Source organism: Ylistrum balloti, unplaced genomic scaffold, assembly GCF_031769215.1.
Source record: "Ylistrum balloti isolate Yb309-2 unplaced genomic scaffold, AGI_CSIRO_Ybal_v1 Utg370328, whole genome shotgun sequence".
Classification (NCBI taxonomy): Eukaryota; Metazoa; Mollusca; class Bivalvia; order Pectinida; family Pectinidae; genus Ylistrum; species Ylistrum balloti.
In genome coordinates this window covers 429,768-453,138 of record NW_026782239.1, presented here as the reverse complement: position 1 = coordinate 453,138, position 23,371 = coordinate 429,768, and the positions used below count along the sequence as shown (strand labels likewise).

Here is a 23,371-nt window from a genome sequence, read left to right as displayed (position 1 = left end):
ATGTTCCAACTTTTAAAGAATAAAGGGCCAAAGAAATGTGGGTGTGAGTTCCATCTGGGATTTCTGTTGGCAGTTGACTTTTGTTTGTACTGGAAGAATATTTCTCTAATTTGTATATTCTCATGGTTTTTAGTTGTACCTGTATAGTTTTGAAACTGATCAGGGAAACAAATGGTTGTCAGGCAGCCATCTTGGATTTTGACATTCTTAACAACCACAAATATTTTTTTCAAATTTGTTATGTAGGTTTCCCTCTGTCCTTTATGCCAAATCAAATTTGAGTGTGAACAGTTGAACAAAATAACCAACAGGTGACCATCTTGGATTTTCAAGGTTGATGTGTCTGGATTATTACCAGGCATATGCTTTTTAGTGGATATACATGGCAAACATTTCGTGTTAAAATTGAACAAAAGTTGTAACAGAAGTGAGAATGGTTTAATAATGCACAATATCATATTTGACAGGTATCATCTGATCCCCAAAGCTGTGGCTGGGTCCTGGTATTGGCACATGATGAGAACATCCCTAAATTTGTCTAGTAATGTCACTAAGTGGGCTCGATGAAGATTTTCATAGTACATGATCTCTTCTAAATGGTGCTTTCCATTGAAGTATGAACACAACCTTTAAACAAAAAAACAAGAAAATTACTTTCAAATACTTTCAAAAACAAATTAGAACACAGTTTAATTCAAGTCTGTAAGCCAGAGCAAATGAAAGCTTAAATCATCATTGTGTATTAATGCTTAAAATGATGTTGCTTCATTAGTATATTTATAGAAATGAGCTTCGGAATGCTTTTTTTAACTTACCTTGAAAATAGTTTCAAATCATCTGGGTTTTTGGCAGCAGAAACACTTAAAACACACTCTTTCTCTTCTTTGGATAAATGTGACAGTCCATCTTGGCTGTTTCTATAAACAGCCCTCATGTCCTCTGAAACCTGTGAACTGTCGCTGGCTATCTCTGAGGAAGGCGACTTAGAAAACATTGCGTTGATTGAGTTTGATCCTAAGCTCACACTTTCATCACTGTTGACTGGAAAAGAAAGAGACAGAAGTGAAATATTTACCATTTATCCAGCAATGACTCCTTCATATTGCATGTCAGCAGTGACCTCTCCCTTTCATTTTTTTCCCAAGGTTTTTGGTGATAGGACCACAGGCCTTTTTAAAAGGATAAATTTGGAGAAAAAAGATTCAAGACAGCTGCTTACTGAAGTACTAGAGTGCAGAGGCTCTCTTCATTTCATGACAATGCGTTATGTCAGAGAGGCAGGGAAAGGTTAAAATTGTAACAAGATCAAGTGTTTCAATTAACCTTTCCCTGCCTATATTGTACATATTCTTGTTGATTGCCCTGAATACCTGAAAGTATCCAAGTTCAAGTGGAGTGCTCCACTGAAGAACACACCTACCTGAAGAAAGACAATGGCTGTATATATACATTTAATCTTCGAATATGTTCTGTCATATTACATGAGACTACAGCACAAGAGGCCCAATTGAACCATATCATTCACTTGTTTAGTAACTTGTGTATTCAGGAAACCCTTCTTTACAATAGGTCCAATGTGAAGTAATTTATTTACCACAATAAGATTTTAGATTCTATCCAAACACACTTGTCATGGGCCTTTGAAGATTTTAAAATTTTTTTTATCCTTGTGACCTTGAAAGTTTATGAAGGTAAATAATTTCAACAAATATCAAAGCTCTTTTTCCCCAGTATGCTACTATCTCAACTGACTCTAGGTCTCTTGGTAATTGAGAGGCTGTTATTCAAATGAAGAAAACATTTCACCACTTTAATTAAGGTTTAAATATTTGGTGTAAAAAGATATATTATCCGTACCAGTCATTAACTCCCTTGCTATTCTAACAAACATGAGAAAAAAATAACATGGTCTAACTGAATTTTTTTTTTTTTTAAATCTTAAGGCAAAATGATATGTTGTTGTCTGCATTTTATTATATTTTTTATCTAAGTACTTTTTGTTTTGAAAGGTTAGCTACATTATTATTAAAACTTTGAGCAGGTCTGCCAATAGCTAAGATATTTTGTACACAAACCTGATGCCACATCTGATATACTGGAAGCTTGTTGCATTTCAGTGCGATTTTCAAAGGCCAAACTCTCCTCTTCTGGTAATATAGGCATGATACGGCTCACATCTTCTGATGTCTTCTTCCTTCTTGATATACGTGGCACAAAGAACGTGTATGTATGTTGCTGAAAGATCAGTCTATGTTGCAGAAGCCACAGCACTATCTGTACTTTCTCCTCCTGTGGAAAATTACAATCATACGATTACCATACCCTGCATTGAGTCCATGGGACCAACATTGAGATTTCTAATTTCAAGTCATTAGGTAGGCTTTATTGCACTTTAATGCAATAATGTAACATATATGGAATTTTTTTTCTGCAGTTTTAAGTTTCGATTGTTTCACTCTTTTGACAACAGGGTAAAAAATAAAAGGGAATACCAGGTAATGTATGATATGAGAACTCAAATCTATTTATAAGAAAATTTAGAGCAAATTTAATTATCGGAGAAAAAGAACAGTGTAATAAGACAAAGTGGACAAGAAAAAAAACCCTCAAATGTCAGTGCTTCCCTGTGTACAGTAGTAGCCTTAGTTGTCAAATCATACAGGCTTATTGCTGAATAGAAATTATTGTATCTTCTAAACTTGAAGAGCAGAGATGTTGATTTTGATGGAAACACTTCTACTAATTGCTAATACCTCCACTTGCAAGTCTTGATGAGGGAATTCACCAGAAACATTCCAAGGAGACTTTATCAGGAGACTAAAATAAAACTGTACCCATGACAACCATGTGACATATCTATTGATATCTTACTTAATTTATTCGTTCACATCCTCTGTTTTGACCTTGAATGTAAAGTTTCACCTAAAAAAAACCAAATGTCAATGCCTTCAGGATCCCACTAACAAAACACTGTCTGTAAACAGTGTATGATCCATCCAACAATCCTAAACAATTTAAAAAAACAAATGGTTTTTACCTGATTTTTTGGATGATCCAATATATCTCTAGTGTCTCGTAGCTGAACAGGATAAGAGAATCTAGACAACTCAACTGAGAGTGATTTGTCTAGAAATGTTGCTGCAAATTTTTCATTTAAACTTGAATTTCTGTAACAGAAAAACAGGTGTACATGTACAATCAGAAATAATGCTTGATAATTGCTTTAATTTAATTGTTTAAGACAATTAAGACAATTTCCATTTAATTGTGTTTCGATTTTCAGTCTATAATAAACAAAAATGCCAGTAAGACATCAATGCTCTTGCTCCTCTGCATGTCACCTTTGACCTTTTTACCTTGACCAATGATCATCTTAATTTTGGTATGCTAAAGTGCAGGGCTTGATGTTATGATACTTATTTACTTAAAATAAATCTGTTGTGATGTTCTCAATTCATTATTGCTGAACCAAACCTAACACAATGGGACATTCTTTTTCTGTAAAAGAGAGAGAACTTGAAAATGTTCCAATTCATTATCTATAAGTCACCATATAGTACAAATGTCGGGCTTCAAAATGCTAGGCCCCACTGGTAGACAAAGATTATGGTAGAAGTAGAAACTACTATTTGAGAACAATAATACACGAAGTAACATTAATAATTTCTTACATTACTACTACAGGAGACAGGATTAGGAATAGACCTTGTGGAGACAAGAGTAGAAGACAGGGCATGGATTAGATCCTTCAGATGTGCTTAAATTAACAAGACAATTACAGGAGACAGGATGTGGAAAATCCATGCAGATGTACTTACAAGACAACAGTCGGAGATAGAACGTAGACATTGGTGCCACACACAGGAAATATGACTGTTGCCTTGGCCCAGTACACTAAATGGGTGACCATCTGGAACACCTTTTGGATATAAAAACATTTCAAGTGAACTACTACTGTCCAAGGAATAAGTCAAAATAACATTGAGTATCATAGTAAAGAAAAAGTCTGAGATCAACTGATGGCTTAGTAACCACCACACACTTAATCTGAAATCTCATTCATCCTCAATACTCCAGGGGTTACGATCCCTTTTTCTCTCTGCACCCCTGAAACTTTTCCTGGTAAAATTGAAGCACAAGTGAAGTAATCTGATTGGTCTAGAGCAGGTTTCAAGAAAAAACAAGACAAGTTTATAAACACTATGCCCCCGTTGCAACCAAATTCAGAAGTGGGACATTATAAATGTACTGTATAAGGAATGTGCTAATTGCATGCACACTCTGTGAAACACTTATGTCTTCATTGTGGTAATGGCTTTGTTTTTTACTTTCAAATGTAGGTAAAAGATCACAGTGATGGTGACATGGTCAAAACTTTTGGCACAACCAGAAAGGTTTTGTCATATGGAACACACATGCCAAATATGAAAACCCTACTTCGTACTGTGCAACAATTATGGGCAAGGTTTCAGTTGACAACAGACAAACAGACAGCACAAAAACAATATGTCCTCGATCTTTCAGCCAATCTGACCAATCACACATTGATTCGCTACTTTGAAGATTACGTAGAAGAGACATCCATTCTCTAAGCCAGTACATGTACCATTATTCAACCTAGAGATTGGTTTCATGTACCTCAAAGAATCAAGCTAGTCTTCCCTTCTTATCCACAATGTGTCACACTGGAACCTTCAATTTTGCCACGAGAAGTGCAGAGAGCGACAATGAGTCTAACTCTTCGAGTATCGTGGTACAGCTAGCAATACTGAGTGTAACCACTGGAGAATGCAGACATTGAGAGTGATAGTGAGCATAACCCCTGGAGTATTAAGATACAGAGAGCACTAGTGAACATAACCCCACCAGTGTTAAGGTATAGAGAGCAATAGTGAGTGTAATCCTTGAGTATTAAGATACTGCAAGCGATAGTGAGCGTAACTCCATGAGTGTCGAGAATGTTTAACATTTTGTTATTTGAAATCAAAATAGATTGGTGACCCTTAACCTTTTTTGTGTATACCTGGGACAGATTGAGGTCAGCCTCCAAGGCCAAGGTCTGCAGACTCTTTAGAGGGTTTGTGACTGTTATCAGTCTGTTGAGGGATTGAGTTCCATCTAAGGGAAGGAACTCCTGCAGGCTCTGCTTGTCAGTCAACAACAGAATTCCATGATAAGGTCTGTAGAGGCAATGACATTCTATATAAATCTGACTCCCTTGATTTCAAGGTTCTGGGTATTTACAGTTAAGTGTTAATATCAATCTAATGCAATATTTCTCCAGCAACACATGTTTAAAACTCCTCACCCATCAACATATTTTTCATGCAGTATCATCATTTCCACATCTATTTTTGGTAAAATAATCATGTAAAAATTGCTTCAATAACCCCTTTACAGATTTTTTTTAAAAAGCATAGAAGGACGAATTTTCTTGAAATTATCTTTGTTCATTATTACCTGAATTAAAGATGAATATTTTCTAATTAAGAGTACAGTATATAGAGAACTAATCACAAAAGTAAATATCAACAGATTTGAAGCAGCCCTTTAATGGCCTTCAAACGAAACTTTTAAATGTTTAATGACGTACATTCAAGGGCTACTGAGCAAGTTTAAACACTTTTACTAAGAAATGTTTAAGAAGCCTTTAAAACAAAGGTTAGAGATTCTGAGATAAAAACTGCATAATACGCATTTATGTTACTAGCACCTTACATATAAATTAAGAATAGATTATATACTAGTGACTATGTGAGTAGGTAACATGTTTGTTGTTCCTGTACTTAAATCTAAGAGAACATTAACCTTTCTTGTTCCTGTACACTTATTTCTTTTTTTTAATTCATGTAACAGAAAATATAACTCTTAATTAAAGTTATCATTTACTGTTTTTTACTAACCTCAACATCTCCAGGCAATGTTGAATCTTCCCTGGCTGCAAAAAAATAAAATGTTCAAATTACAAATTAATTTGATTTTGTGCCGATTTTTCTAAAATTTTATTTTCTTCTTTTTTTAACCATAACATTAACAAGAGACCTAATGCAACTGAATCTCTAATATATTCTGCAACTTTTAAGTCAATTTAGCAAACTGGACAGCTGTCTTTTCGAAAAATGTCAGACACACTCCTATACATGTACATAATGTACCATGACAATGTCTCTATGAGTCACCAAAAACAAAAAAGAAGATTTTTTTAATATGTTTGGACCATGTGACCTTGAATGTGGTTCAAGATTGATGTAGTTCAAAGTCATTCATTAGAACAAACCTGATAGCCCTTCATTCTAGCATGTTACAGGCCCAATACAATACCAATGGTTTACCACTTTAACACAAAATACCTCTTTAGGAAAATTTTGATGTAATGAAAATCAAAATGCATCAAATGTAAACATAGGTAAACTGATGGCCAACATGCCACAACATAACCTCATTTACTCTCCAGGCTGATGAGATAAAAAGGGAAAAACTCCCCTTATTACTGATTCCATTTTGTATAATATGCACATAAATTCTGGAAAATAAAATATAAAATAGATATATGTTGAGTATTTATCAGGATACAACTCACCTCAATAAACAGATTTCTGGAGGCCCAGGGCTGTCTGTGTATCTTGTGTGGTAAACAGAAGCTCACAAGTATAAAGTTATTGACCAGTAACTTGACCACACCGGTGTCGCATAGACTGTAATAGAGACAAATGAAAATATCAAACATTTAAAATAAATCCAGAAAAAAATCTCCTGTGTTAGTAAAATAAGTATGCCTCTTAAAACTATGGCATTGATTGAATCATTACATTAAACAACACCAACTAAAAGAAGCATCTCACCATGGTTCTTCTGGGACCAGGAAACCAAAATTATTTTTCTTCTCACAAAGGACAAATAAGTCATAAACTCTACTTCCCAGGAGGTACAAAAATAATTGGTGGCAAGTTACTTTAATTTCTTTTACCTTTCAAACATTGATTTCAGATCCTGAGCCAACGGGCTCCTCTTCAATATTACAGAAAATGGTGACTCTGAAGAATCTATAAAACAGAAACATCGCCATCTGAACCTGTATTAAATGCTTATATTTATATTTGAAATAAACCAAATATATATACATATATAGTCGAACCTCTTTATCTTGAACTCGCAAGACCATGGGAAAACTTTGAGATAACGGAGTGTTCAATTTAAGCGAGTGTAAATGTTTTGTGTAAACTAAGGCAGGGACTGACAAAATCATTAGAACTAAACGGAGTCTTTGAGTGATAGTAATTAAAAATAACAAGGTTCCATTGTATGAACTTATGAAGTAGTGATATGACATGTACAAGTTTTTTGTTTGTTATCTCTTTTGAAGAAACATTGTCGCCATTTCCACAGTATCGTAACATATTCTATTGATTTAAGAAACACAATGAAAGTCAAGGAAAGTCTCCAGCAAAATCTTAACATTTAAGAAAATATCAAGCTATATTAACTCAATAAAAAATCATAAAATATGTCACAAATATTTATCTAAGAATTACTGTTGAATCCTTTATCTGCAAACGCAGCAAAGCAAAGTCCATCAGTCTGTCGTTTAGAAGTTCAATCTGAAGGAATTCTGAGAAAGAAATTTTAACCACAGAGATATTTATAGTTTGGTACTTGATAAGAGAGAGTAAGTACATCAACAGTGTAATACAAGGCAGAGTTTGAAGGTGACTGAACAGCTGGCTAACCTTCCTCAGGCATGGCTGCGACCTCATCATGGACGCCCAACATAATCTTTGCCTGCTGGGAGAGATAATGTCGCCGTCGCTCCTCATAGTGTACGGCTACAGTCAGTTGCTTCATCAAGTCATGGTAGCAATTTATCACAGACAGATTTAGGTGTGTCTACAATTAATATAAAAGATATCAACAATCATCAGGATAGGTGTTACTATCAACACCAGAAAAGAACAATAACATTACAGGTACCTACCCCTCACCCCATCATTCATCACTCCCATCAATTCACCTCTTGCTTTAAGATTGGGCAATTTCAACTCTTGACATCATTAAATTATTTCAACAAGCTTAGACCAAAGCTACAGATAACACTCATGTATGAATGTAATGCGAAACAGCTCTATAAATTCCATATGAAGTTTAAAAAACAGATGGAAAATACTATATGTCCAGTCAGCCTCTAGCCATTCAATGAAATAGACAAGAGGCCCAACAGTCTTATAAATCACCTAATTGTTCTTGTAACATATGTCACAGAAATAAACTTGTTAGAGTAAGATAACTTGAACTGCATTGTACATGAAATGTAAATTGTGCATAAAATTAACTGCCGTCACATATCAAGGGTTCAATACAATGCAATAAACTGTAGCAAACTTTATGCCCTCCCCAACCCCCTCCCAACGGAAATGCAAGATATCCTCAGGTCTTCAAATTCATTATTTTTGGTCAAGCAGCTTGATTTCCTGAAATCCAGAAAGATTTTATAATTCTACCATATCTGGGTGCTGAGAAGAAGACTTTTGGTAATCTAATCCATCTTTTGGTCCCACCCATCTGCCCCTAAGGGTCAGTCTCTGTCAACAGTTTGTGATGGACGATGTACAACACACAATATGCCAGACAAAAAAGCAATCGCTATAGGTCACCAGAAGACTTTTTCTCAGGTGACCTAAAAGAACTTGGCAAAAAAAGATTAAGATTTAAAGTTGTGTTAATAATGAAATAACACCATATTATAAAAGTGTAAATTCCTTGACAGACAAAAAGAGTGGCAATTATTAGATACCTTGAGAGCTAAAATAATGCTGAAAGAAATGATCTGATGTGATGATTTGCTTGTAGCCTGACTTGTACAGGGGTCAAATAACATGGGGTAGCCAATGAAGTGAATGTCATCCACCTTCACATTAAACCTCTTACTACATAAATCAGACTTCACTGCTAACAGGTTGGCAAGTATCTGATCGCTGAATCTGAAAAGAAAAAAATTGTTTTTATTAACTATGGTCTCAAAAATGCATGTTTTCCTCCGCATTGCACTTTTTGTTTATCAAATCATTTGAACTATAAATCATTAATAACTGCATCAAGTTCTATTCCACAAGAATCAAGTTTTTCTATTTCAGTATCAATTCAGTAACCATTAATCTGGCTCTCTCAGCCCTGCAAAAGTTTCAACCGAGTAATGACCAATCTGGCCATTCCATTACTCGACCCAGACAAAGAATCAATCCAGTCATGACCAATCTGGCTGTTCCATTACTCGACCCAGACAAAGAATCAATCAAGTCATGACCAATCTGGCTGTTCCATTACTCGACCCAGACAAAGAATCAATCAAGTCATGACCAATCTGGCCGTTTCATTATCCAAAAAAGATGAAGAATATTCACAATACTGATTATTTACAGTGTAATTCTACAATAAACCTAATTCTGTAGGAAACTCTTAATCTGGGATATATGGACACATGTGATTATAAGGCCCTTGACATAACTATGGAGTCCTAGAAGGACAAAAATGCTGTATGCAGTATAATTCATTGTTTGACTCTACTACATCTAACTCAAAATCTGTATTGAAAGGTGCTATTCACTTGTGTGACTTTTGCAGAATCTTATTACCAGGTATGGTCTTGTTTCTTGAGAGTCACATTTATGATGCATACTATACCTGACACTGTCCAATGTGTTAGTGTGTTTTTTACTACTCAGCCTTTGGCTCCTACAAAAGAAAAACTTGAGAGTTAAGGTGACACATAAATGGTTTGAAAGTTTAATGGTACCTGCACTTACTTTCTATGGGGAGATTAAACTCCTAATATACACTTTATACTTTACAACTTGACAAGAAAATCCTTACTGTCTTTCGCTACAGTATAACTAAGGGAGATTGTCTTTCAAATTTAAAGGTGGCCAGAACTTCTAAACCCCTCTCCCCAATGCCCTTCTCTCCCTCTCCCCAAAACGGTACCTCCTCACAATTACTCCCTCCCACAAAAAAGATTCATAATATCAAATTAATGAAGAGATACACAGTCCTTCTCAAGAATTCCCTTGAAATTATATTTTGCTTCAAGTTTTTTGTCAAACCAGGAAAATTTGAATCATTGAAATAAAAAAAGAATTTAAAACTGAAATAATGTCTTCCTTTCATCTTTTACATTCAATGGTGGTGTATTTTTAAAAAATTAGATTGACAGACTTCTAAACTGTGAAGCCAAAATACAACACTTGTACTGGCAATTTACAGAGAACTTACTTGCATGCTTGAAGGTCTTCAGATATTTTCACTGCATAAGGATTCCTGGCTGCACATGGTTTTGCTGAAAAGGTACAACTCTAAAATGGAATGTTGAAGAGATCATGTTTAGCATCTATCTAAATCATCTTTTAACTTTTTTTCATTCCTACTTGTCACATTTTGTCTCCTTTAGTCTAAGGTCTTTATTATGCATTTATAATTATCAAAATCTTATTTTTCCATAAGAGAGGTAACCTTGAGGCATAAATATATTTGTAGAGTCACAGCAAAACTCTGAACTCAGCCAAAAATCAACAAGTTGCCTTTTATATATTTCATGACATTTTCATGGTGATTTCCATCTATATATGTTTGTGATAGGAGTGGAAAAATGTGCCGCCAGACCGGGGTTCAAATCCAAGACCTTCTGAACTCTAGACGATGCTGTACCTACTGAGCTATCTGGTCGTCGCCGATCATACCTGTCTAGTTTCACTACATATTTACTTCATTTTGAAGAAGAGAGACACATGGATATGTAATTGGAAGGAGTAATTGCTGGGGTTCAAACTAGCGACCCTTCAGTCTCTAGCTGGACACTCAACTGCTCGACTAAAGGAGGCTAGCAAGGTGACCTTTACTCTAAATTTCTACACTATTCCTTCCTTCAAAAAGACTTCAACTATAATTCAATATCAGTCTATAGCTTCTACCTTGGAGTTGTCAATGACACCAATCTGTAATAGGAAGGAGGAGTGAAAAACACCCTTCTACCACTGGAGTTCAAACAAGCAACCCTTCGATCTCTAGTCGGACAATCTATCGCTCGACTAAAGGGAAATTCCGATTAGCTAAGGCTAGTAAGGTGATATTTTCGCTCAACTTCAACAGATGTTTTACACCTGAAGTGTGTAGAGTTGTCACTGAGGTAAAATTCTTCCTAATATAGGGCACAGTGGTTCGTTACAAATGACAGGATATATAACATGTATCTCGCATATACATACACCTAAATGTAAGACCCATCTCATATAGTTGTATGTTTATGCATGACCCATATCATATTCCTATCATTTAAAATGGACCCCTGTGTGTAGAAGAGTGCACGGGTGAGGGGGGGAGGGGGTAAACGTGCGACTAGCATGGCCATGTTAGGCTAGCAAAACTCTTTTAATGAAGTTCAATAGAAGAAAGCATGTCACAAATAGTATTACATGATATAATTACTGATAGATAATTCCTGATTTTATCACAAGGCCTAGAAGTGTATGTGGACTGTCTGTCGTAGACTTCAAGACCCTGTGGTCTGACAAGAACTTTAGCGTTAGTAGTTTAGATTCTTACACTTATCCCTGTCTGTTGTTACGTCTGGTTCTATTGGATATTTATATAGAAGCCTGTCACCCCGTGTTCCCGACGTGACAAGTAACACCGCGACAGGATTCAGCCTTTTATCGTTCGCTGTTGTCACCATCTTCTTCTCGGAGAGGCTGATGAAGGGAGACTACACTGTCCTAAACAAAACAAATTACCTCCCCTTTGACCGTTTTTGAACATCAGATTTTCTAGAATACCGTACTGCAAATCAAACCTCATGTATTCTCGATTTATTTTTTTTTCACATGGGGGTGGGGGTTTATTGTAATTTCTGAGAGATAGTAATAGATAACTTATTCAATTGACAACTGTAATGATTTTCTTATTTACAGTTTGACGACCCAGTGTTTTGTTACATAGTATTTTTTTCTGCTAAAAAAAAAAAAAATCACATCAAAATTTTTTCTCAAAAAATAAGCCAAATTCCATTCAGCTCTACAAAATTAAATATGTCATGTCAAGTCAGCAAAGTCAGGTTTTGGGTTAAATTAGGTACTGAAAATATCAGGCAAGATTATCCTGGTATAATCAGAGGTGATGACAAAATCAGGGCCCATATTCATGAAACCGTTCTCATGCTCAAGCATGAATTTTGTGCTCAAGCCTTATGTCTTGTTTAAGATAAAAACTAATAAATAAGGCTGGTTTTGCCAAAGATTTGAAAACAATTTTGAAAGGACTTCAAATCAAAGCTCTATTCAATGTTTAATTTTGACATTTGTATTATTTTATATGATTTAGATGAATTATAAAAAGTTTGCTGGTTCACAAAATCTATGCTTGAGCATGAGAATGGTTTCATGAATACGAGCCCAGGTGTGAGGAGAGTGAGGTGTTGCCAAAATTATGGAGGTGTGCTTTTCTGTTAGATGTTGGTTAAGTCAGATGCTAATTAAGGTGTTTATAAAGATGATAGATTCATGTGTCATGAAAGTCAGGTATTTGTTAGTCACAAAAAATCTTATCACAGAAGTGTGCTTAATGCATTTAACACTTATTGTATATACAGTGCTGACTTGCTGATTTTTGACAAAGTTTGTCAAGTTACCAACTAGATATCATTTACTTTGGGGTAGCCATTGGTCAATTTGTTGATTGAAAATTTGTATTTTACATTAAAAATTTTACAATAAAAGGAACAGATCATGATCAATCTCTGCCAGGGTATATAGTACTGGAATAAAATATTTAAAAAGAAAGAACTGAAGACAAAAGACAAGCAATGCTTGATTCAGAACCAGAGCTGAAGAACTGTTCATTATATATCATTCCCTACTTGATAACAAAATGTCAGGCTCTTACCACTCATGAAAGAACACATAAAACACTCAGGCATGTAATCGTATTTATTGACGTTTTGTAACTTTTTTACAAATTAACAAAACAAGACTCGCAAAGAAACTCCAGTTGGTGCATTTAAGTTACATCATAATTAAGAATAATATTATCACAAAGCACACTTTCCTGTAGTCTTTGAAGTTTCTGTTCAAATTGTTTTTATATAATTGAAGCACTATTAGTAATCATATCCAGTTTTGTAATATCTTTACACAGCAGCATTGGCAAAACTGTCTGTAAATAAATGTAATGTCCTTCAGTAGAGCAGATCATGGCCCTGTGGGACATCACAAAAGAAAATGGGTAAATTCTGGGATCAAAGACAAATGCTACTTTTTCACAATTTGAATGACATCATCGTGGTTCATCAGGTGGTTTAAACCAACACGCTGGGGACTGTATTTGACGCTTGTTCCCTGTAAATATTTAAATAAAACCACATGAAATCAGAAGTTGATAAAAGAATAATCTTAGTAAAAAAGGAAAGAGGGACAATATGACATTTATTCATTTGCACAACGAAAATACCGTTTCCAGAATTTTGAGAATATCCCACTTAAATCACATTAACAAAACTGAGTTGACTGCATCCAGGTGCATTTCAAAGGAAAACCACAACCTCCCAAAACATCTTGGGCATGTTTTCAGCTGATTACAAATCAGATTTGTATGTTAACCACCAATATGGTAAAAACTATCTACAGGAGAAGTCAATTCCACAAAATTTGTGTAATGATACCCAACTCTACAAACCACAGTAATTATAGAGCTTGTGAGAAATGACTTACCCAAACTAAGGCATACTTGAATGTGTTTACAATCGTCCTGTGTATCGTATGGCACTGGAAATAAACACCAAACAATAATTAGCATATACCATTGATCAAGGATCAAGATTGTTAAGCTGTTCCAGTAAAACATCTATTTCACCCTAGGATTACAAGTTTTGACTGATAATTTGCTTTAGATCAATGGGCATGGAACTGAATAATGAGTAAAATTGATTTGATTTGGAGCACTTTGGTCAAATGTCAACAACATAATGTTCTGTCCAATAGGAAATGTTGGCTCTCCTACAGTGCATACCACATGTTCAACAGTACACCCTCGCCTCAAGATCAGTCCTCCTTCAAAATCAGGCCTCTCTGTAACAGCATAAAGAAAATGTATATACACAGTGTCAATACCAGCTACAACAACTGTGGAGGGAAAAGAGATTTTTGCTAAGCTTTAGAGTAACAGATTAGATCTGATTTTGATCCAAGTGAAATCATAAAAAGAATTTTCCCATTTACAGCATGGTGATTAAAGGAGTAGATAGACATTTCAAGGACAGAGCATTTGGGACTAACAGAAACAAGAGTGCCGTGGACACAATATACGCCGCCACAAAATATAAAGATTCACTAAGAGCAAGCTACAGATACAAAGTTGAAAATGGCATAAATCTTACAAAAATCAAAGAACCAAAAATTCACCCCTTCATGCACATCTACCCATTGTAGTAGTGACATTGAGCAAGTTTCGTGAAAATCTGATGATTATTTTAGGAGTTGCATTCACAAGGCTCCACTATGAGCAAGCTACAGATACAAAGTTGAAAATGGCATAAATCTTACAAAAATCAAAGAACCAAAAATTCACCCCTTCATGCACATCTACCCATTGTAGTAGTGACATTGAGCAAGTTTCATGCTACTTCAGTTGTAAGCTTTATTTACCAACAAATTATTTTTTTTGACAACATGTTATTGATATATTTTCTTCCTTTGTATCGATTTTGACGAGCCTTTATGTTACCTACCTCCACGTTTCTTTGTGTAAACTCGTACCAAGGCCAGATATTCCCAAACTTTCTCCAGCAAGTAATCAAGGTTCAATTTCACATTGCAACTGAAAAGTAAATATATCAAGAAATTACATTCAAATGATTAACAGAATAGTCATGAAATGGGGCCATGCATTTCCCTGTACATAGTTAGATGAAAATAAGTAAGCGCAATGCCTTACCAAAACTTCAGTCTGAAAATTTGGCAAAGAAAGTTAAAAGCATCTCAGAAATTTATTAAGATTATCAACTTAACTTCAAAGTTAGGACAAATGTAACATCAAAGCTTTTTATAAATCTTCATGTTAGATATGTCAATATTGCCAGTAAATTCACTGTCTAAGGCTTGTCAAAAATGCTACTGAAGATTTTTTGCAATAATTCATTGTATCGAGAAAAAAAAGAAAAACCCACAATCTTACCTCACAACAACAGTGTCAGGCATCCTAGCTAATCTATCAACTTCTTCTATAGAAATCTGATCAATCTTGTTATAAACCTGAAACATCATCATCATCATCATCATCATCATCATCATCATCGTTGTCATACTGAATATGGATAACATTACAAAGCAAGTAATGCTTAAAGGATACATTAATGAGGAACATTATGTAACAAGTTGACAAGTTAACTGGGATCATATTATTATACTGATGTGATATTAAAAGGAACATCATATTAACATGATATTAAAAGGAAATTTGGAATATGTATATACATTTGATTCAGAATCATTATAAACTTATATATAATAAAAGAAATGTTACTGCTAAATAATCATTGTATTAAGAGTGATTTGGTATGTTATTAAGTACTCTTTATATTTATAGATAATAACAAGCCAATTAGCCAGAGAATAAAAGGACTGCTCATTATTATCGTTCAGAATTTAATCTCATGAAATTTAGATTTGACGCTGACATATAAAGTTAGTTTCTACATTTCATAAGTACTTACATAGATACATTCTAGGTACACTCTACTACCAAGTATGACATCCACAAATTCATCAGACGTGCAATCTTCTCGGAACAAAACTTCAGCATTGAATATTTCTTTCTAAGGTTAAGAACAAAACTTCTGTATATTACAAAGAAACTGATTCTTTTAATCACCACACTAAACACCTATTACTGAAAAAATTATTCAGTTTGTGCTGCAATTTAAAAAAAAAATGGAAATATATTTTATATATATATATATATATTCAGGTAAGAATTTGGCCTTTGGTTCTTAAACATATGTACACATGGTTGGTTACAGGTTTTTTAATGCTATTTCTAAGCTTTGTCCAACAGACCAACGTCAGTGTTCTGGTTATATAATATGTACTCATTCCCTGTATTCTCATACATGTAGTTCTGTACAAAAATGTATAAAAAAAATCAAAATTTTGAATTTAAGTCTTAATCATAAATTGAGTTACTGATTTTTCTAACTAGACTGTCATAGTAACAGTAATTATAACTATGGTAGCCCAGTAAAGTAAAATGACCACAGTATACAGCTATGGTAGCCCAGTAAAGTAAAATGACCATGGTAAATAGCTATGTTAGCCCAGTCAATTAAAATGACCACAGTAGATAGCTATGGTAGCCCAGTAAAGTAAAACCACCACAGTAATGTATCATTAATCATGGTTTGTAAGGATACTCCATTCATGAAGAATCATCTGCACCATTTTTTCATTACACTTTGTCAGTGGTAAAGTAGAGTTGAATGATATCCCCCCTCCTTTCTTTTGCTGTGGACAGAGAAAAGAAATTCATTAATTTTACATGAAAACAAGAATGTCCAATGTGAAACAATGTAACACTATATACATCCTGAATGTTTGTTTGCTGGGTATATCACCCGTCAAAGCCAATTTATCTTCTGGGTGATGCCTCCAGGTGACTAATTCCCTGAACAACATACAGGAGGTCCATCATATGCCAACCTAAACAAATGAGGTGAAATGTCTTGCCCGAGGTCACAACCAATATAGCATAGGCTGGTCTATTCCTTCACTTCCTGAGGAACACAAGCAGCCAAAAATAGTGCCAACCATACACCTCAGATCTTTATTGGAGATTTCTAAGTGTGCCCCACCCCCCACTCCTCCTCTGACTTGCAAAGACTACTAATCAACAATGATATTTCTCAAAGACAGAATCAAATTATTTTTCATATTTATTCAACAGGAAATCATTAGATATCCTTCCTTTATCAAATGATTGTTGTGTGTACATATATGTAATGTCTTCACAAAATAGCCTACATGTCCATAGAGTGCTTTTTGGTTTTTTTTTTTTTACCAACTACGGCATTATCAGTTGATAATGGAATGGTATCACACACTTGTAGATAATATAATGTCGTGATGATGAAATGAAAACCTAAATGAGAAACTATATATTATATATGCTGGACAGGTATACATGTATTAAGTTACCTACATTTTTTCACATTATAGAATATTGATATACCAAGGTTGTTAAACTTACAAAAAATGACGAAAATGTATTTAATACTTACACTAAATACAATAAAAATATTTACCTTGAAATAGATATTTGGTTTTCGTTTATTGAGTCTGATTCCAACACTTTCCAACTCTTTTGTCAGAAGTTCTCTGTTAAACATAAGTATTAATCACAATCAATATCACACAAAATGTCTTTTTCATCGTACAGCAATGCCTTCAGATGTGGCAACCAAGCCAGAAATAACATAAAGTACCAAGGTATGTCAAAGTTTTGGAGAGCTTTATATCATCATATTCTTTATTTTGTACATATATGATGTAACTAAAGATTCTGTCTGTGCATGCATAATACAATAAATTGTATTGATAAGACAAGTCTCTCTTTTTTTCTTCATTTTACGAAGCCTCTAGTGTGGCGAAAAGAAAAATTCTTGAAAGGGTTAATACATTTGCAAGACATAAGGTATAATAAGACTGACACAGAATCTTAATTGGTGAGTTCTCCCCCCTTTATCACTCTTTTGTTAACATCACATTTTACATCAAGTCATAAAGCCATGTCGAAATAGAAACCTTAAGCCAATCACAACTCCACTACATTACATAACATGTGAAAGAAAAATCATGTAATGAATGTTATCAACAGAAACATATCAGACTCAGGCAGGAATATGTTTTTCCTGAATGTAGAAATATTTCATCTGCCAGCCACCAATTAATTATGCAGTGTCTGTCATTTGCTACAGTAATCTGCTGATTGCTCTTTCACATCAGCGAACCATGGATGAGACAATATCTTTATTCCATAAGCTGGAACTATCACAACTTGAGAAAGTATAATATTTTGCATATATTTACAATTTTGTTATCAGAAAAAGTACAATATAAAGAAAAGCTTCAATGCTTGGAATTTCAGATCAAGACCCAACTCTTGGTGGCTGCCAGATAAATATGTCGCAGTTTCCAGATATTTATGAGGCTGCTCCCAGATAAATCTTAAATCAGGAAAAAACATATTTCTATATCAGCCAAACACTCTTCTGTAGTTACTTATCAGATAGCATTGTACATTTATTATATGATCCAGACAATTTTAAACATGACTGCATGTTCATGATACAGCAGCTGACGAGTCCTAAAAGGATGAAACAGCTGTATGATGCATTTTAATTCATTGTTTGGCTCTACTGTATCTCACTCTAAATTATGAATAGGCGCTATTCACCTGTGTGTCTTTTGTACAATCTTCTATATCATCTTAATGTATATAATCTTCAATTAGACAATGCAAAATAAAGTTTTAATGGCCTATAGAATATAACAAGATAGCCTTACAAATCCATGCATATTAGTGAAGAACACTTGTACTTAAAGATCATTATTGATATAAATTCATCTCGTAATAAAATTTTAAGTCTTACCTCTGAATTTCTTTTTTTGTAGCATCCAACATCATGATAACAACATCAGCTGTTCTGGCAACAGCGATAACTTGACGTCCTCGACCCTTACCTAAAATAAAATAGGTTTAGACGGTACATAGTACTAAGTTAAAATAAAACATAAATTCTAGATTTGCATTACTTGTTAGTAACAAATTCTGTGATTGGTCAATCCATATATGTGGTCTGAAGAAATAGAAAGTTATGTAACTTTTTTATTCAATGAATTACTGTACTTCTTTTAAAAAATCGTGATGTTAATACAAAAATCAAATGTTTAATTCAATATTCCAATTCACACTGCACGAATCTAGGAAAACATTTATTCTTGTCTATATGGGTTAGATTTTGAAAACACTAGACAATGAAATTGAAACAATATACTCAACATCTTCTACTATAGTTTAATGCTATCATGGTTTTGGTAGCGGCACACTACAAACCTGCTGCAGCTCCTTCTATGATACCAGGTAAATCAAGCAACTGGATATTAGCACCATTGTACTGAAATACAACAGAATTCTTTAGCAATGGTCCCCATTAAAATGAAGGAAGTTAATTACCAACATTTCATTGAAACCAGAGAAAATCTTTTATCAAACTTGTACCTAACTATTGAGGAATTTTTCTTTTTACTAAAATTAACTTACATATGACAAAATAAAAATAACTGACAACGCCAAAAAAGACAAAGCATTCTAGCAAAAAATGTGTTCATCTTCAAAATCCATGGGTTCATTAGTAAAGTAAAATGTACTTGGTAATAAATACTGGTAAACAGGTAAGTTACTTCTATAACACCTGGTAAACAGGTAAGTTACCTCTATAACACCTAGTAAAGAGGTTACTTACTTCTATAACACCTAGTAAACAGGTTACTTACTTCTATAACAATTAGTAAACAGGTTACTTACTTCTATAACACCTAGTAAACAGGTTACTTACTTCTATAACACCTAGTAAACAGGTTACTTACTTCTATAACACCTAGTAAACAGGTAAGTTACTTCTATAACACCTAGTAAACAGGTTACTTACTTCTATAACACCTAGTAAACAGGTTACTTACTTCTATAACACCTAGTAAACAGGTTACTTACTTCTATAACACCTAGTAAACAGGTTACTTACTTCTATAACACCTAGTAAACAGGTTACTTACTTCTATTAAACCTAGTAAACAGGTTACTTACTTCTATAACAACTAGTAAACAGGTTACTTACTTCTATAACAACTAGTAAACAGGTTACTTACTTCTATTAAACCTAGTAAACAGGTAACTTCTATAACACCTGGTAAACAGTTAACTTACCTCTATTACTTACTTCTATTAAACCTAGTAAACAGGTTACTTACTTCTATTAAACCTAGTAAACAGGTTACTTACTTCTATAACACCTAGTAAACAGGTTACTTACTTCTATTAAACCTAGTTAACAGGTTACTTACTTCTATAACACCTAGTAAACAGGTTACTTACTTCTATGACACCTAGCTAACAGGTTACTTACTTCTATAACACCTAGTAAACAGGTTACTTACTTCTATGAAACCTAGTTAACAGGTTACTTACTTCTATTAAACCTAGTAAACAGGTAACTTACTTCTATAACACCTAGTAAACAGGTAACTTACCTCTATAACACCTGGTAAACAGGTAAACTACCTCTATAACACCTGGTAAACAGGTAACTTACCTCTATAACACCTAGTAAACAGGTAACTTACCTCTATAACACCTGGTTAACAGGTAACTTACCTCTATAACACCTGGTAAACAAGTAACTTACCTCTATTACACCTGGTAAACAGGTAACTTACCTCTATTACACCTGGTAAACAGGTAATCTAACTCTATAACACCTGGTAAACAGGTAACTTACCTCTATTACACCTGGTTAACAGGTAACTTACCTTTATAACACCTGGTAAACAGGTAACTTACCTCTATAACACCTGGTAAACAGGTAACTTACCTCTATAACACCTGGTAAACAGGTAACTTACCTCTATAACACCTGGTAAACAGGTAACTTACCTTTATAACACCTGGTAAACAGGTAACTTACCTCTATAACACCTGGTAAACAGGTAACTTACCTCTATAACACCTGGTAAACAGGTAACTTACCTCTATAACACCTGGTATACATGTAAGTGTTGTAAATTCATATGAAGCAGATTCACTGTGTGTAGATGTCAGTGTATTCAGTAGTGTAGACTGGAAAATAAAATACTGGAGGTTTAGGGCTGTGCTCATTCATTTTTCATAGAAAGCATGAAAATTCTTCATTGTAGAAGAAGACATGGACTATGTCAAAAGGAAAACTAAACCAAACAATTTGTACTATCATGACACTAAATGGGAACACCTTTTTTCAGAAGGCCTGAGAGTAAAGTTGTCTGGGAGGAAGCAGATTGTCCATTTATAGTAAATGTAAGAAATTATGGCAAATCATCAATTTATGAGTTATTTTCTTCCTGAATTCACAGAAACATGTAGCACATGAACCCTTCCTTTCCTCAGGAGTTATTAGTCCCTAAATGGAATGGATGTAGGGGAAACAATTACACCTGGATATGATAATTTGATAGTTACATGCATTATAATTGACTATTTTCACCAGGCAGTTGAATGAGAATGTTCAATAGTAGATGTAGTGTATGCTTCCTAGGTATGCAAATTACAAATCTAAAACTAATCACCTTTCCTACAGAGGGGAATCCAATCAATGCAACTCTTGCATCTCCTGATTTCATAACATCAAATCCCTCTCCCTGTAAAAAATCACACAAAGATAATATCAATGATGAAGAAAACTCTGACAGCACATTTTTTCTGATGCCACTATTAACTAATTACAGTCTATTCACTGAAAATTTTTTCATGTCAAGTTCAGACAACATTCAAATGTAGTAGCTGGTGGCTGGCTCACTGAACAACATATGGGAGGCCAATTGCATGCTGTCCAAATCAATTAGAATAAAGTGCCCAAGGACACAATCACATTAGTACAGACTGGTCCATTTCTCAGCTTTTTGAGAAACACAAACTGCCACAGGCAGGGAGTGTCAAATCACATATCTCAGATCTTCATCTGAGATTACATTGGTCAACACTCAAAGCCACTGAGCTACATCAGGGCTCTCACACCCCATTTTGGGACTGGGGCCCGGGGCCCTTAGAATTGGGAAAAACAGCGGCGTTTTCCTTAGAATTGGGAAAACTTGGGGTCTAAATTGGGAAAAAAGATACTATTTTGTATTGGGAATTCGGCCCCAAATCTGGCAGATCGAGAGCCCTGTACAGGGTTTTCCATACTTTTGTTAGTAGTAGGCTGTGTAGTGAAAGTAGGAGGCTGGCCTGCCGTGTACGTGTAGTCGTGTACAGAACATTATTACGGAACTGGATTGGTGTAGGCGGCCAAATGATCAAAGTAGCCGGTCAAATTGGCCGGCGACTGGCTCTTATGGAAAACCCTGCTGTACATGTATAATAGCCACAGGTACACTGCTGTTAGACATTTATTTAATATTTGACATAAAAACATACCTTTACATATCTGTCATTTTATAATAGAAGCAATCATAACTGCTAGAAAGGCTGCACTTAAGTATCATGTACAAACTAATTTTGTCTGACAGACAAATTAAATAAAAATTATATCTTTTAGCTGACCTATTTTTTGTTTTTCATTGTTTAAGGTTGAATAAGTTTATGAGAAAGTGTGAATGAAAAAAATAGACGGAATTAGTACAGAATCATGTTTCTGAGAGAGAAAAAAATTGATTGAATCAAGGGATCCATACAATTATCAAAGTAAATGGCATTAAATGATATATAAATACATGGCAATTTATGAATCAGTGAGAGGTATAAACTCTATTGAGATATCTATAAACATTTTATATCAGAACCTTTGCTCCGGACTTCCCCGTGGGTTCTATGAGTTGTTGTCTATACTTTGCCAACTTTGCTTTCAGTAACCCCAGATGGTACTCCGTGGCTGGAACAAAAGAACAAATATAGAACATTCTGCTAAATTGAACAGGGATAGTTTGAATATGTCAGTAATATGCAATTCGCTGATTTTACTTAATTATACTTGTGATAGGTCCAGAAATGTTTATGCCCATTTGTGGTCAAAATTTTCACACGAGTGCAATTTTCACTATCGTGGATACCTTTGTTTTTCTGGGTACGGGATATTTCCCGCTCTATCTCTTGGATTTTCTCTAAAATACCCATGTTTGTCCTCTGGTATAACAACTAAAAATGATATAAGAAGAACGATAACGTGGAGAAATGCGACTGAACTTTCAGCATCTGCTTTGCCATCGTGGAAACATGGAGAGCGCCATCTTGAATGTACACACTAAATTTCATAAGAAAGCGGAGAAAAATTCCGGAAAACATTTTTGGTCGATGTAGGCAAAGAACCGTCTATGATTGTGATTTGGTGTTGATTTCTTATCTGATGTGAAATATGAACATTTCATTAACTTTACAATTTTTCAAAGGTGAATTCAATTAGGAATCTTGGATTGCAGGAGAGTAAATGATGGAATGCCTCTGGATGAACCAGCGTCATTTCGGTACAGGAAAAATTGATAATTCTTGTGATTCTCAAGTTCTATATCATTGGCTACTTATCATTTAATCTTGTCGT

The 23,371-nt window shown here is 34.5% G+C and overlaps 1 protein-coding gene across 1 annotated transcript; it reads right to left on the bottom strand.

Moving 5' to 3' along the window:
* Positions 1-424: 424 nt before the first annotated feature.
* LOC132553432 (GATOR complex protein NPRL3-like) lies at positions 425-23,054 on the bottom strand. The gene is given in 28 exon segments (XM_060217676.1): positions 425-627; positions 816-1,041; positions 2,076-2,289; positions 3,038-3,167; positions 3,819-3,919; positions 5,024-5,180; positions 5,904-5,938; positions 6,581-6,695; positions 6,968-7,043; positions 7,728-7,884; positions 8,789-8,962; positions 10,037-10,057; positions 10,319-10,327; positions 11,612-11,693; positions 13,252-13,376; positions 13,749-13,802; positions 14,047-14,101; positions 14,761-14,853; positions 15,211-15,287; positions 15,749-15,846; positions 16,445-16,535; positions 17,333-17,405; positions 18,680-18,770; positions 19,144-19,204; positions 20,833-20,922; positions 21,408-21,479; positions 22,620-22,708; positions 22,887-23,054. Coding segments are annotated over 28 exon segments (2,787 nt in total). The 5' UTR covers positions 22,951-23,054; the 3' UTR covers positions 425-470.
* Positions 23,055-23,371: the final 317 nt, after the last annotated feature.